This window comes from Hippocampus comes, unplaced genomic scaffold (assembly GCF_001891065.2).
Source record: "Hippocampus comes isolate QL1 unplaced genomic scaffold, H_comes_QL1_v1.1 scaffold57, whole genome shotgun sequence".
Taxonomy (NCBI): Eukaryota; Metazoa; Chordata; class Actinopteri; order Syngnathiformes; family Syngnathidae; genus Hippocampus; species Hippocampus comes.
The window spans coordinates 1,087,086-1,103,421 of NW_017805039.1; the positions used below are offsets into that span (position 1 = coordinate 1,087,086).

Below are 16,336 nucleotides of genomic sequence, written 5' to 3' on the forward strand. Positions count from 1 at the left end.
GAACCGTCTGTCATTTTGATTGACGATGTTTTGCTTGGCTTGCAGTGAAATAGGTTTATGTTGGCATGTAGCATCAAGGACCTCAGCTCGTTTACAGTGCAAGTTTAAATAGAACTTGAACCATGTGCCCTTTATGAGGAAGTGTTGAACATATGAACAATGAGGCATGCAGTTTCTAAGTGGTCACTCTCTGCTTTATTTACCGTGTGAGAAAGCTTGCCTAAGGCACAGCTTGACATTTGAAAACACTCCCGTTTCCACATTTTGTTCACTTTTCCTTAAACATGTCCTTGAGTGGCATGGTGATGTGTTGGCAACTTGGATAATTGCGGCGCAAATAAGCGTCTCTGTTTATACACCTGGGCCTACACGCAGACAATAATGTTTAGAGTCATGGCTGTAAAAAAAAAAAACGTGTGCAATACAGTGCATTGGTTTTTATTCGTATGCATCACTAGGGGGCAGCACTGGCAAAAGTGACCATTTAAACGGATTCAATATGGACGATACGGCAAAGTAGTTCAACCAAAGTTATCTTATACAGTATTTGACCTTTCACAAGCTATATTGACCAGCAATTAATAACGTCAATCCTTGGCAGTAAATTGGAGATGAAGTATTGTGGGCAATAAATGTAAGAGCTGTTATGGGAGTAATGCCATGCAGACGCATGAATCATAAGTGATATAGCCCCCGAGCCTGTAATTCTTTAGAATGTTGTGATGAAAGTTTTACCTTTTCATTCCTATTAATTTTAATTTTTCCGTTTAACTTCCACTCTTTAATTTTATGATTAAAATTGTTTGTTTGTTAGATTAGTGCACCACTTTTGATGGGATAATTCACAATCAGTTACATTCCTGGAGAACATAACGTGAGTCCTCTCCTCATTTCGCCGAAGAACCCAGATGACCGAGCATGTGACAGGACGTGATGGCATCATCGTACTCTTCGTGTGAGCTGTTCTTGTCACGGAGCGCCACGCTTGAGAAGTTGAAAACCAGTCAGGGGAGGATGCTGTGGACGTCACGTTAGATTTTAAAACAACCAATCTTGGCCCAGTTTACCTTGTCTGGAACCTTTAAAGACCTGACATTTATTATCATTCACGTTTATGCTCGAGTGCATGAGTCGGAGACCCGCTTTGACAGTGACATGGCTGAGGCTCCACCGCTCCAAGTAGACCCGGACTTTGAGCCTCTCAGCCGGCCGCGTTCTTGCACCTGGCCGCTGCCGGAGCTCATCGACCCGGCCAGCTCCGCCACATCTTCCCCGGCTCCATCGGTGCAGCAGGAGCAGTCGGGAAACTGCGAGTTCCCGCGTAACCTGTGCTTGTTGGAGGAGGACCCGGAGCACGAATTGCACGTGTCCCACTCTTCGGGGATGCACCTCCACCAACACCTGCAGCAGCCGCCCCCGCAGCTAGCGCCCCAGCAACAAGTGGGTCCTCCTGGCGCGGCGCCCTTGGGTGGCTCCAGCCAGAGGAAGAGCAACTCGTCCCGTCGCAACGCTTGGGGGAACATGTCGTACGCCGACCTCATCACCAGAGCCATCGAGAGCTCACCCGAGAAGAGACTTACCCTGTCTCAGATTTACGACTGGATGGTGAAGAGTGTCCCTTACTTCAAGGATAAAGGGGACAGCAATAGCTCTGCGGGGTGGAAGGTGAGTGTATGACTGCAAGCGGGGAAGAATCTAATAGATTCATATGAGGTGGTGGTGCATCACACTCATCTTTTCTCTTTCAAACATGTCTTAAAGTGAGATGCAAACAATAAAAGGCATTTTTAAGGTCTTGCCCACTGCACTTGCATATTCACAGTATGTACAGTGCAGTACATTTGACCAAACCGTGAGCAGTGCTTATGTACCTTTGAGCAAGGCATCAAACCCTCCAACACCTTTTGAAATTAATTATGCGAGTATTACTTTTTATTTAGCATGTGATATTGGTAATATATACAATAAACAGTATAGTAAATTAATATATCCTTTATATATTGGCAGAACAGTGAAATAGTGGTGAGCATATCTCCCTCACAGAACTGAAGGGTTCCAATCTCAGCGTTTGGGTGTTCTCCCCATGCCTGTGTGGGTTTTCCACGGGTACTCTTGCTTCCTCCCAGGAAAATGCAGGATAGGTTCACTCGAGACTCTAGGGCAGGAGTCACCAAACTTTTTGAAACTGTGAGCTGTTTCTTGCTTATTATAAATCCGAATAGCGAACCAGTTTCATACACACCTCTGGGAAAAAAAAATGCAGAAATTGTTTAATTATATTATTTTGAATTAATATACACATCTATGTGAAGACACTGACCATGTGAATGATTTCTCAGTAATTATCAACAATGATCGAAAGAAGTTTCTATAAATCTACGTTTCCATTTTCAAACTTCTACGACATCCCTAGGATACCACAACGTCTCATCGCTCGTAGGCTATTTTTAGAACAGGGCTGCTGACTACTCATGTGATTCGTGGGGGCTACCTGTTGCTTGTGACCACAATGTTTTTGACCTCTGCTCTAAATTGTTCTTCGGTGTGACTGTGATTGTGCCCCCCACTCACAATCAGCCCGGAGAGGCTCCAGCTCAGCATAATGACCAGCGCAATATAAAATGCATGGATATCACACAGTATTTTACATTGTCCGGCAGCACGGTGAAGAGTGGTTAGCGCATCTGCCTCACAGTTTTGAGGTTCGAAAATCAGCTGCCTGTGAAGAGTTAAAAAGCAGTATGGTCATGGACCTGGTGATCTTACAGTTGTTGGGAATCACTATACAGGTACAGGTTTCGTTCTATTATTATATTTATGCTTCAAATGAGAAGTGTGTATTTGGTTAAAATCACATATTTAATGCACCTTTCCTGATTTTCCATATAAAATAAAAACGTACTTTTAGAGATTGGAAACAGGCATCCTCCCGCCTTACGTAATTCTTGAGTTACATTTGTTGATTGATAGTAATCCTCATATGTATTTTTTTTCTATAGCACAAAGAATCTATTGCCATAAGCTGATTAAAATGCCCCCCGAATGAGAGAAACCCCGCGGTCAACCTTTTTATATTTCAACATTGTCACACATCCTGGAACCCGTCTCATGTCAGGAAATGCCTTTGCTATCAAATATAGTTTCCATTGTTTAACCCCCTGAAAGAAAACGATCCCGATTTGTTCGAGCAGACATTCGCAACGAAATATCGACGCAATAGCAAGTAGAAATGCAGAAAGCATGCCGTGATCTCTTCATAGCCTCCCGTTGACCAATACGGGAGTTGACACCAAGAGTTCAATCACTTTTGGTGAGTCGTGTGTTGGACGGAAAAGGGGCTGGCAGAAGGGGATACCGGGAAGAACGTCAAACATCCTCCATTCCTGAGCTCTGTGCTCACATCCTCGTAAGCCTGTCTTCTAGAGTTTCCTCAGCGGATGCTACAGCTCAGAAAGAAAGAGAGGGATGCTCTTTATTGCGTCACTTCCACCTCTCGCCTCACTTTATACCCAAGTTTTACTTAATCAAAAAAGAACAAACAGATACTCCACTAAAGTGTGTTTGTTTTTAAGTTGTACCATTCAGTGCTGATTCATTTGCATGATTCGGCCTCGGTGAAGTTCTTTGGCTAGTTCAAGTCGTGGTTTCGTAATGGCGGCCCTATTGGTGCACTTTCAGTCTTATAGGGGTGTCAATATTTTACACACTCACACACAAACATCTCAAAATATATTTTGCGGAATACAAAATTGGATTTATCAAATAGCACCTGCAGATTTTATTGCTGCACTTTCAGTCTTATACGGGTGTCAATATTTTACATCTCATACACAAACATCTCAAAATATATTTTGCGCAGTACAAAATTGGATTTATCAAATAGCACCTGCAGATTATTGCCAAGACATTGATGACATTCTTTTGACACTTGAAGGAGATGAACTGCAGAAAAAAAAATTAAAGTTGTACTGTGAGAAATATATTTCCAATTTGAAATATATATTAGAAACTGCCTGAATGAAAAAAATATGGATGCATGTGGAATGATGTGGAATGATGTTGCACTATACTTAATTATATAAAATGATGTGAAATGGGGAAATTATTGTGAACATGTTGGAAACCGTGAAAGGTTAATTAAATGCGTGGATATTTTGAATTTGAAATGGAAACAATGTTGTGAATCTGTTTTGTTTGTTGTTTGTGGAAATTTTCGTGGTCGAAATGTTATATTTTTCGTCGATTGCAATTATTGGCAAGTTGAAAATTGTTCGTAAGATGAACTGAACGAGCTGAATGTTTGGAATTTCAAATAGTGATCATGTGAATCTGATATGTTGAATTTCCCATCGGGAATGAATGTAGAATTTTCGGAAAGAGAAAAATAGTACCTTGAAAGATAGAAAAAATGGGTCAAAGACAAACAGGTATAACAATTATTTAATGTCATCCTCATCAAGGAAAAACATTTCAAGCTACAGTATTAGTTTCAACTCAACATCTCTCCACTTATCCACTCTATTGTTGGCACGTTCACTGAGCCTTGGAACTGCTGTTAATGGTTATTTTTACACTTTCCTGTTAAAAAAACACGGCAGTCCCCCCACAATGAACTATGACGCATTTCCTGGCAAGTGGATGGAAAACAGTGCCATGTGTTAACATCCCCGCCCAGCAAAACACAAGGCTCCGGTTTGGAAAAAGAGGAGGAGGAACCTATAACCCAGACTATACATGTTTTGTGAATTTATTTAGACTTGCAGCCGTTTTATTCCATTTAAACATTTCTCAATGTTATGCTTTCCCTAATTTCATTTGCTGATATTTTGATTTAAGAATCCACATGCTTGAGCGCCCCTGAGAGTAATGACAGACAGAGGGCAGGCAGCGACTTGGTCGTTCATGCGGGGCTTTGGGTTTGATTCTACAGCTCCGCCTATAAACGACCTGAGGTGGGTGGAGAGAAGGATGAGGGCAATGCCGCTGCCTCTAAAGCTTCCCGTTGGTCTCACTTGGCAGCTCTTTGCTTTCCCTCTCCTACTGTTGCGCTATCTCAAGATGCCTTTGCCACCAGAGAAGGTCCTTCGCTTGAGGGGGAGTCGTTCCCCCTTGGGATGTCTCTGGATCAGAGAATAGCTGCGTGCAAACCAGGCTAACCGCGATGTCAGTACAGCTATTGTTTCCTCAAATAAGGGGGCGGGAACAGTCCTGAGTTCACAAAAGTGACAGAATTACAAAATAACCTCCGACTTATTCAACACGTCCCGGAACATGTTGAACCGTGTGCGAAGGCGAATCACTTGCTCACGCTCTGCGATTTATTTGCTGTACAGTAGAATTGTAGATTGTCAACTAGTGAACCCATTAACCAAAAGCAGTTTCAATCTGTAGTCCACAGGCCAAACCTTCTCCCTGTTTGTATTTCTCAGACCAAAAAAAAAACCAGGAGAGATTGTACGTTTTGAGTCACTTGGATTAGTTTTTTTTTTTTAATCACGTGAAAAGAAGATCAGAGAACGTGAAAAACACCCTTCGTTTTTAGTCCCTTCATTTCTGTGAAGTCGTTTGAACGGACGTCTTCTTGTGGCACATGTGGACAACGGAGGAACTCATGGCACATTTAAAAGATATTTTCGAAACTCTTCATGACATCTCGGCTTGTAAAAATACCACTATATAAGCACAAACCTCAAGGGTATGAAACCCGGCAAAGCATTCAAGTTTTTGAAGTTCGTACATTGCAAATGCCGTGCAACTGAGTTGCAACCATGATTTTTACTTGAAGGTGTTCAGACATTTTTGAGTTAAAAAAAATAAAATAAAAGATTTACCCTCAGATCAAACATATTTAACTTGGTGTTGTTGAAGATTTTTATCTATGGAACACATTTTTGGCTTAGGACATTCTGGGACACGGTGCTGATGAGCGTTGAGATATAAAGTGGCACGTTGAATAAGTGTCAGCCAAATGTCTTGGGAATCACAAGGTTAAAAGAGGGGATGGCCGCCTAGGAACTTAAGAAGCCCGCTGAGAGTTTAAAGTATATATGTAACGCCATGAAGAAAGGGAGGCTCGGGGCAGGGGCCCTTTTTTTTTTTTTGAACAACTATTCTGGCCTGAGGGAAGGCGGGAAGCACTCAGCTGACTCAAGACGCCTGCATACAGTTTGCTGTCGACCCATGTGTGAGTCTGTGGAATCCTTGGCATGAGCGCGACTGCATTGTCCCCTTGCATGCTCAGAACAATAATATCCCTCCCATCCCGCATCGTATGTTCACATAAAGAACCTTGCCGAAAACCCAAAACACAACCTTTAAACACATTAAAAAAATTATTTTTATTATTATTTTTTTTTAACATCTCGCTGTTTTTTTTTTCCATTTATATCGAATAATTAAAAAGCTCTAAAGGAAGAAAAACTTTTGTTTTCACCATTGGTTGACACATTTGAAAAAAAAGTGTAATGAGACGAACGCTGAAAACACGTCTGTTGGCGAACGGCCGTGCATCACAACCAAAAACCAACCAGGACTCCTTTGCAGCATTTGTTTCTCAACGTAATGAATTTGACAAAACTTCTCGAAAAAGCGTAAATGTACCGCGTGGTGACGACAACCGGAGGAGAGCATTACCTATACTTCAGGATAACAGCAGGGAGGACAAACAGTTTGTGTACCTTTTTGGACAGTTTTATGTAAGCCCTTTTGAATGTGACAATGTGAAAGACACATTTTAGAAATCCATTTTTACTGGGCTGTCATGAAAATTGACTCGACCACATGTGGCCTACTTATCGCACGTAGCTTCTTCTCAGTCCCATTCTGATGTGGTGGTTGAAGTAGGTCGCCCTGCAGCGTGATTCTCAGTGTTAATGATTTATAGGCACACGGCTAGACGAGATGAGAAGTCCTCCATTTTCATCTGGCCGGTAGTGCGTGATTTAAAAAAAAAAAGTATATTTATCTGCTGTGTAACTGAAAACTCAACCCGAGTTTTTTATTTTATTTTTTTTCAACTCCACTTTTTGAATGACAGAAAATGGCGGAGGGAGGGACCTGCAGTCACTGACAGGAAGTGGTTCATCCCTTGACGGTAACATCTCTAAATGCTGAGCTCTCTTGTTTTCACCATTTAAGATTTTATAAGTTGTGATAATAGCCAGAAGAGGTTATGGTCCAATGGTAAATTTCATTGCGGAGATAATGCATACATTTTAGACCTACGTTGTATCTAAAAATAAATTCATCAGTTCATAGGGTTTTTTTTCATTTTTTTTAAGCGTAAATTCCTCTCTGTTGTAAATCGGAATCGACATCAGCCTCAAAGCATCTGTATTGGTCGGACTCTACTAATCATTCTAAACTTTCTCTCTTCGGCGACTCCTCTGTCCTATGTCTAATTGGGTCTGGTGCTATATACCTTATGCACAGCATCTGTACAGACTGCATGTGGGTCTAATTTCACTTTGGCTGCACCTGACCCCCGCAGACTGGGCCTTGTTTGTTTGCTCATCCTGAAGCCGTTACTGCAAGCCTCATGCTTGGCTGCACAAGGAGCAGCAGCTGTGTCAATGAGATTGTTTTCAGGTCTAGTGGGAGGGGTCTGGAGCTTTAGATAGATAGACAGATAGATAGGTTGATAGATAGGGCATGTCTGCTGATAATGGTGATTGGGTGATTAGAGGAGATAGACAGTCGAGTATTTTGCTAAACTACAGTACTGCAAAGGGATTCAGCAGCATATCACATGTACACTTTGTGCCCCGACATGTGGCATTCTTGAATGCTAACTGGAAATAGCGGCTGCCAGCAGCAAAGAAATGTGTCCCGTTTCAGATGGCCTTGCACCAGCTGACCCGAGCTAGGACAAGTGGAACGCACTCACATGCAAATTAAAGCTGTCCTTTCACCCTTTACGGACATGTGGCGGTTGAAAGGAACTATACGATATATTTAGCGATTTCCTGTGGTAACAAACAAAGCGGGACAATTCATTTGAAATGCAATAATAGCTCTCAGTGGTTAACAAGCTGTTGATAAAAGTTCCAAATGGACAGAAGGGATCGGCCCAATTCTTCCTGGTTCATGGAGAGTGACGTGGGGCGTAGACTCCATTTTATTGTGTGCGCCAGGGGAATGAAAAGCAATTTTCTGTCCAAAATCAGTCGAGTTTTTCAGTTAAATGGCTAACAAGCCAACAAATTAGCTTCCAAACAATACTTCTGGTCTTCATGCTTGGTGGAGGTAAGAACAAACTGAGTTTTTTTTTTTCATATTATATGACTACTATTGTATGGGTCACAGCTCAAATTGCTCAGTAGGGCTTGTCGCTAAGCATTTCTCATTTTCAAACCTCCCTAATGTGGCCTTGCAAATGTACCTTGGTGCTTACAAGTTAATCAATTTGCGAATGGGCCACATTCGGATAACGTGTCGGATATTTAAATGCTATAAAGTGGTTTCAGGGTGAGGGAGCTGTGCGATTTTAAAAAGACGTCAGGCGACAATGAAACATCCTTAGGTCGGGCTTTCAGTACACTAATGTGTGTGACGGGGACATCTTCTGAATTAGCGAGGCTGGGGTTGCCTTTTGTTCTCTGTGGGTTGAGTTGAGGTCTGTCTCAGACGAGGATAATCCCAGACTGAGGAGGGAATGCGTCTTCCCGGGGACCAGTCACGCAGTCCGTCATCTATTGTTAGAACTAATCAGAGGGCGTAGATGTTTGCATATCGCCGGTGATCTTGGCCATGCTTCTTCTTGTTGCTTACTTATAGTTTCAGGTCTGTAAGTGAGCCTGCGCCACTCAGGTTGAATGGCTTATTTCCTGTTTGCATCCATATTGAGGGAGGAAAAAGTCTTGATTTAAATAAACAGAGACCGATTGAACATTGTTTTCATGCCACCTCACTCTCTCCATTTTGCATTCGCAGGATATCCTTCACTGGACCCCTTATTGCATAAAAGTCGAGCCGAGAAGGGAAGTTGAGTCAGAAAGGAGTACATTACAAACGAGTCTCCATTCGACCTGTTTGCATGTCTCCGTCAGGAGCCTCGTTTTCAGTGGGCAGTGAACTCATTGACCCTGGCCACATAGCAACAACATCTCACTCTCGCATGCTCCTCCCCTCTCAACATGCAAACCCTGTAACCTCCACCCTGCTCCCATTTTTCTGCTAAAATGTTCTCTCATCCTCGGATCAAAGTAGACGAACTAGCTGTGGTTGCGTGGCGACAGTCATCCAAATGAATAGACTGGCGAGTTTTACAAGAGTTTTTTTGTTTTTGTTGTTTTGTTTTTTTTTTTCTTCACATGAAGGCCTGCAGGAATTTTTCAATTTCACTTTAGCGTTTCCTAATAGAAAGACGTCTACTTCAAACTCATCGGCTATTAATCAAACATTAAACCGATTTAATTCGGCTATTAAAAAAACAAATCAATAAAATACACAAAGCCTATCCGTTGTTTTGAATGTGAGCATCATAACATCCCTGCTTGCTCAGCCCTGTCGAATTCTGTGGTTGAGGACATCTGGCACCACCGTACGCGTAACTGCAATGAGCTGCTTTTGTCTCATTGTGGCCATGTAGGGGAACTTCCCCACTCTTATGTTTCGTTCAACATGTTGTTCTCTGGCAGACGTGTTTTGTCATATTTGGAAGATTTTGTCCCGGGAGGCCTCAACGGTGCAATCCGTCTGCATGGTAGTGTTTTTTAGCACTCTTCTTCCACCCCCCGTTCTGAGATTATGACAGAAGGCGCCGCTGGCTCCCTTTTTAGACCCCTATGGTATCATTAGAGAGCAGTTCAGTCACTATATGAGGCTTTAGGTGTACACAAGGGTAACTAAAAGTGGCTGCATACAAAAAAAAAAAAAGAGCAATTTGGGCGAACCAAAAGTAATGCAGTCCTGTCTCATTTGCAAAATGCTTTTAAACTGCCCTCACTGTGGAGATTTCAACTCATTCCCTGACTCATGTTGACCCATGAGTAAATTGCTCCTTATTTATTTATTTTTTTTCTCTGTGTGCTTTTCCACTTTGGTGGAGTACTTTTGCCACCAGCAGATGGGTGGGATTGAGATGTCCTGATAAAACTGCTCTGACATCACGGGAAATATATGATTATCACCTCCTGTGAAGGTGTGGCGAGGGGGGCGGGACAGGGACAGTGACAACCAACCATAATAAATAACTAGATATTGCAAGTCCCTCAGAGACTTGGTGTGAACGCTGTCCAGTGTTGCCAAGCCAAGTAAACAAATTATTTAAAAACTTTACTGGCTCTTAATACAAATCATCACATGATAGCAAATCTCTGGCTACCAACAAGTAGCTTTAAGTAGCATAGATGACATTGGAGCAATTGCCTTCTCATTGCTTTTTGTGTCCAAATTTCAAGGCGACAAAGTGCAATATGTTTTCAGTTTTGCTGTTGTGAAAATTGCTTTCCCTGCATTTCCCATCAATGAATAAAGAGTTTACAGAACAGTCGTCCTTGTAATGGAACCCAACCTAAAAGTATCCCAACTTGCTTGCTTTGTAATTTATCATTTCAAGTCTTTTTTTTTTTCCAAACTTAATGAATGTTTTTGGACAAAAATTATAAGTTTTGTTTTTATAGTGTAGAACAGGGGTCCCCAACCGCCGGGCCGCGGACCGGTACCGGTCCGCGGCCCGGCGGTTGGGGACCCCTGGTGTAGAAGACAGCCAGCATCTGTTATACGCCCCAATTTTGTACAACGCTGAATACTGAAAATAGATCGATGGATGAATGACTACATGAATGGAAATACCTGCGACATTCAAACGATTTACCTTCCGACTCTTCCAGAACTCCATCAGACACAACCTTTCGCTGCATAGCCGCTTTGTGCGTATTCAGAATGAGGGAACAGGAAAAAGTTCATGGTGGATGCTAAACCCAGAGGGAGGGAAGAATGGCAAGTCGCCTCGGCGCAGAGCCGCCTCAATGGACAACAACAGCAAGTTCGCCAAAAGCCGAGGAAGAGCCACAAAGAAAAAGGTAGAGCACAATTACGATAGTTGAGATACTTTTCTTCCCTTGTTCAACTTTGCAATTTCTATGACGCATGATGTCACTACTTTGTCTTGGAAAAATATGACTTTGTTCTTAAAAGATGACAACTTTTCATCACGACAAAATACAGCTTTGTTCTTGTAACCATTACACGATTTTAACTTTAGTCTTGTGACATTATGAATTTTTTTTTATAATGTAAGAGCTTTTTGTCGAAAAATACGCATCTTAGGCATATAAATGTTTGAGAACCTCTGTTACACATTAGAACGTGTGCATTTGTGAGTCGTTTGTGTTTTCCACACTTCCAGATGGCTCTCCTGGATGGGGCTGAAGCAGGAGCGAGCAGTCCTGGTTCCCAGTATTCCAATTGGCTGGGAAGTCCAAGCTCCCACAGCAACGAGGATTTTGAGTCCTGGAGCTCTTTCAGAACCCGCGCCAGCTCGGACGCCAGCACCCTGAGCGGCCGTCGTTCACCTTTCTCCTCCGAGCAGGATGACCTCGGGGAAGGCGAGGGTCACCTTATGTACCCCGGGGGGAGTAAGATTGCCCCTCCCCTCCCCAGCCTGTCTGAAGTGTCTGGATCCATGGGGGGTTCAGAGATGGTCATGGAGAACTTGGCGGATAACATGAATCTGCTGTTCCCGAAAAACCCCCAACTGGGTTCTGACTCCTCTAATGTTGCCATGCTTCAGAGCGGTCCCTATAACAACCCCCAGGCGCAACAGGACTTCCGAAAATGCATGTACCCTCAGGCCAGGATGAATTCAATGTCCCCTGTCCCTCTGCATCCGCTGCGAGAGAACAAGCAGGACTATGACACTTATGAGAATCAATATATCTGTCCGACTGGCCTCCTTAAAGAGCTGATGTCCACCGAAGCCGACACAAGTCGAAACTTGATTCCCTTTAAGGAGTCACCAATTCCTCACGTCGGGAGGGGCCGTTGCCCAGTGCCCACCTATGACAGCCAGAGACAATTGGGGGTACATAACGGCAGCAAAATGATCCATCCCGCTCAGAGCCTGGCCGCCCGTCACGTAAATCCGCAAGCTTTACATAATCAGGCTCCTCCGTCCTCGCGGGATTTGAATAGCGGCAACATGATCCCTTTGACCAGTCTGAGCAGTCTTTCGGGGGGCCCTCGTCAAATGTCAAGCTTGAGGACACACATGCAACTATCACGTGGTCACCTGGACTCCACTCGTGATTTCATGTCTCCCTACCGCAGCAGCAGCGGCGGCTACAGGGAGCTTCACCCACACGCTCATCACCAGGAGCGGCTGCCCAGCGATCTGGACAATATGTCCATTGAAAGGTTTGAATGTGACATGGAGTCCGTCCTCCATGACACTCTCATGGATGGCGGGGCGCTGGACTTCAATTTTGATCCTGCAGCCGGGTCTCAAGTGTTCCCCCAGAGGGTGTAGACCACCACACACAGATGGGTGTCGGGCTGAGGCAAAAATGATTTGTGATACTCCACAGAGTAGCTTATGTTAAAGTTGTTGTCTTCAGTTGCCATTTTAGGTCTATCAATGCAATGTATTCCATTGAAATGTCTTTGTTTTGCTCCTCAGTAAATACTGGCGATAAGTACTGTATTTTTAATATCGGTGAACAGTATGTACGTGCAGTTAAGTGGCAAATTATTCCTAGACTGGCCAAAATCATCTTGTGTTGAAGTGAATTTCTAATTTTGAAATGGGTAGCGAGGAACGGCACCAAATGACGGCAAAAAGACATGTTATATTGGAGATTGCTTTTATATATATTTTTAATGATTCATATCCATGATCTTATCAAACTCTTCTGAAGAAAAATGCCCCCAACTTCAATTCTTGCATAATATATTCTAAGGAATTTTGAATAGTGGATATGTATGACGTATGGAGATTTAGATTTCGATTTAGCATATTTATGAAATATTTTGCCATTTGTTAGTAAAGACTGAGAAAATTGGATTTGTTGTACTTTTTAAAATACTTGAACCCCTTTTCTGTGGAATACTTGAGCCCAGACACACGCAGACTCTATATCCAGCGGCCCCCCCACATAAGGTGAATTTGACACCCCTGTGTTAACTGTATCACATCATTTATAAACAGTGTGATATTTATTTATTGTTATTTTTTTCTGTAGCTGTGACTGTTGACCATTCTTGTCTAAAGTACAATAATAATGTGTTTGCTTTTACTGAATGTGGCTTGTATTTATGTCAAGATGAGAGTGCATACCTTGAGTTCATAAATGCAGTAATGAGGCAGATGATTGCAAATACATTTCGGGAATTCTTCTGCCAATGATTTTTTTTGTTGTTTTTATTTTATCTTTTTTTTTTTTTTTGCTGGAATGTGTTTTCATGTAAAATTAAAGGGATGCTTCTTAATCGAATTGAGCAAACATGCACTGTATTATTTTTTTTAGCTGTACATTTTAGCAGAGAGAGCTGTTGCTGTCTGTAATATTTCTTGTTCATCTCATTCAAAAGAAATGCCAATTCACTGTGCCTACATACTCGCGCTGTCAGACTGTTGTACGTACTCGGTTCTTAAGTCATTCATATCCGTTTTTCATGTATATACCCGAATGTTGTACTGTATGTGTGATCGTAACCATTTGTTTTTATATATCTCAATTCAAACTATAGCCGTAAATATATGAACCTTCAATACCTCAAAATATTTTTACCTCTTAAACTTTGAAGGGAATATATTGCCCCTGCTGTCATGTTATTTGCTTTGTTGTACATATATTTTTGTTTGAATTGAATATATCTGAAAGCGGCGTCTTATGGATATGTTCAGAATCTTGTCTGCCGAAGTTGTCTTTTGCATATGTTCTTTGTAAGATGATTCTCGCCATGAGTTTCTATCGTAAATATTGTCTGCCACGAGAAAAGCAATAAACTAAAATGTATCGTTTTGTAATATGACATTGATTTGTCTGTTTCATAATTTTGAAAGAGACGTACTTTGTAATCTAATAAAGTGGAAAACCTTGATCGAAGGAGCCTTTAAAACTGCTTCATCATACTACAGCAACATCTAGGTACATCATTTATCACAAAATGACAAAAGAATGACATTAACATGCAAATTCTTATTGAGTCTTTAATAGGCCAGGCCTGAGATTTGAATACAAAACCTTAAAACCACAGGTAGAGGTGTTAACCAAGGAGTCGTCAAGTTGCCCCCAGACTACCTGCTGATCAAATATTTTAGGGCATAGCTCATAAGGTCTATTCAAATTTATAATCGCATGCCAGAATATATGTATAGTGTACATTTTTAAAAAATAAATTGCTGTCTATGTGCACTCACTGGCCACAAAAGGAAGTACACCTGGGCAATCAAATTATTTATAGGAATAGTACTAATTTTCCTACCCTATTTTAAAGATTCAAAACATCAAAAACCGATCTAAGTATGATACAGATTCAGGTCAGACTCAAGTCACAGTCAGACTCATTTTATGGTCACATAAACTTGACATACTGATAAGATAATGCATGTTGCTGTCCTTAAATAACTTTGAAGACATCAAGGTTTTATCTGTAGTCTTTTATGAAACTCATGATCAGTTTCTGCTTGGCACAGAATATAAATTGTTCTTGCTGGTACAACTACCTCAAATGACACGACCTATGGCTATCCAGAAAAAAACGTTAATAGTTCTGAGTGACAACAAATAAAGCAAAAATTTGCTCATTGGCTTTTCACTGTGGAGCACCTAAAAAAATTGAATGCCAATCTGTTGCGCGCTGACTTCCACGAAGGCCACACAATGTAGGCCTTGCCCCGCAGCGGCTTGTGTACAATTCATTCACCAATTCACCCTCTTGTGGATTTTGGGGGCAGTGAACTTATCCTCTGGTAATTGCCCCAAAAAAATTCACTTACTCACTGTTGCTGCATTCAGGCCAAAGCCAATGTATTGTAAAACAATTTTGCTTTGCACCATCTGGTATTTGGTGCTAAGCCACAATGTCGAACTGAGGGGTGGGGCTTCATTTAGTCATGCCGTAGCCTAGTGCAATAGTAAAATTACAATTACAAACCTTTTGGGATGGGCGTCAGTTAGTCACAGATTTTTGCTATTTGCGTCATGGGTGGGAGGCGATTCACCATTGTAAGATGCATGCACCATGATGTGATATAATTTGTACAATCAGTGCACTTGGAAAGGTACAGTGTCTAACATAAAATGATATACAGCGCGTTTCACATTTATTAAGGCATACTGTGCGCACATTTGTATTGTGTATTTTTATCGGGCGTTACATCACGTGTGCTCACCTCACCCACAGTAAACGAAAGCGTAGGCCCAAGTGCAGTACCTTTTTATCTTAATGCCATGACGTCAGCAAGCTTAGTGGTGGTTTTGCCACTCCTAAAATCCACTAGTAATTTCTTAGTAAGTTTTGAAATATTGCAATTAAATCCAGATTGTTTCTGCTCAAGCTGCTGTCAAAACAGAACCGAGGGCTAAGAACGCTTTTCAGTATTTTCAGTACGGTATGACCTCAATAAAAATGGCTGAATTTAAACCGTCAGCTAACAGCGCCCTCTCTGGGACAAATAGTGGCAACACAGATCGAACAAAACTGCTGATCCAGCTTTCCTCTGACGCAGTGAGTATCATATCAAAATGTGTAAAGACAAAAACAACGTGCGCCTGTGGATTTACACCTTTATTGCTGTAACTTTGTTATAGCAGTTAGTTCATACAGTATTTGGCAACACAGTATAAGATAGTTAAATGAAAAAGAATATGTATGATCTTTAAAGTGCTCATGTGAAACAATACTCATAGCAGAGAACCCCCCCAAAAATAGCAACCATGTTTAAAAAGAATAATGTGATGAATCTTCGAGTGAATTTGAAACATACATTTTCAATTAATTTTTCAACTTGTGAACTTTTGCATATTTTTTTAGAATAAGAACAGGGAAAGGACTCCTGATTTTAAACATCACAAGATTGTCAAAGTCTATTTCAGACATTCCATCCAACAAATACTTGTACTGCCTTTGTCTTGGACAAGTGGATACTTTACTCTGTTTAGACTGTTGGGCATATTAGCATCCATAAATTTCTTGAAATGTACTGTATTAATACTTGGAATAACATCATATTTGCGTTGTGATGCAATTTAAGCGCTACTTGTTAGATAGTTTTGGTACTACATGAGTATATGACAGAGCCACAATGTCTGGTATAGTATTAAATAACAGCTTGGCAAAGGGACACTTCTAAAATAGTCAACATTTAAAATGAAAGGAAATTTACCTTACT

General features: G+C 41.6%; 1 protein-coding gene across 1 annotated transcript; it reads left to right on the forward strand.

The window, feature by feature from the left end:
• The first annotated feature begins 489 nt into the window (after positions 1-489).
• LOC109512429 (forkhead box protein O1-A-like) lies at positions 490-14,048 on the forward strand. The gene is made up of 3 exons (XM_019864196.1): positions 490-1,665; positions 10,833-11,024; positions 11,351-14,048. Exons 1-3 carry the CDS (start codon positions 1,156-1,158, stop codon positions 12,467-12,469), a joined length of 1,821 nt encoding a protein of 606 aa, XP_019719755.1. The 5' UTR covers positions 490-1,155; the 3' UTR covers positions 12,470-14,048.
• Positions 14,049-16,336: the final 2,288 nt, after the last annotated feature.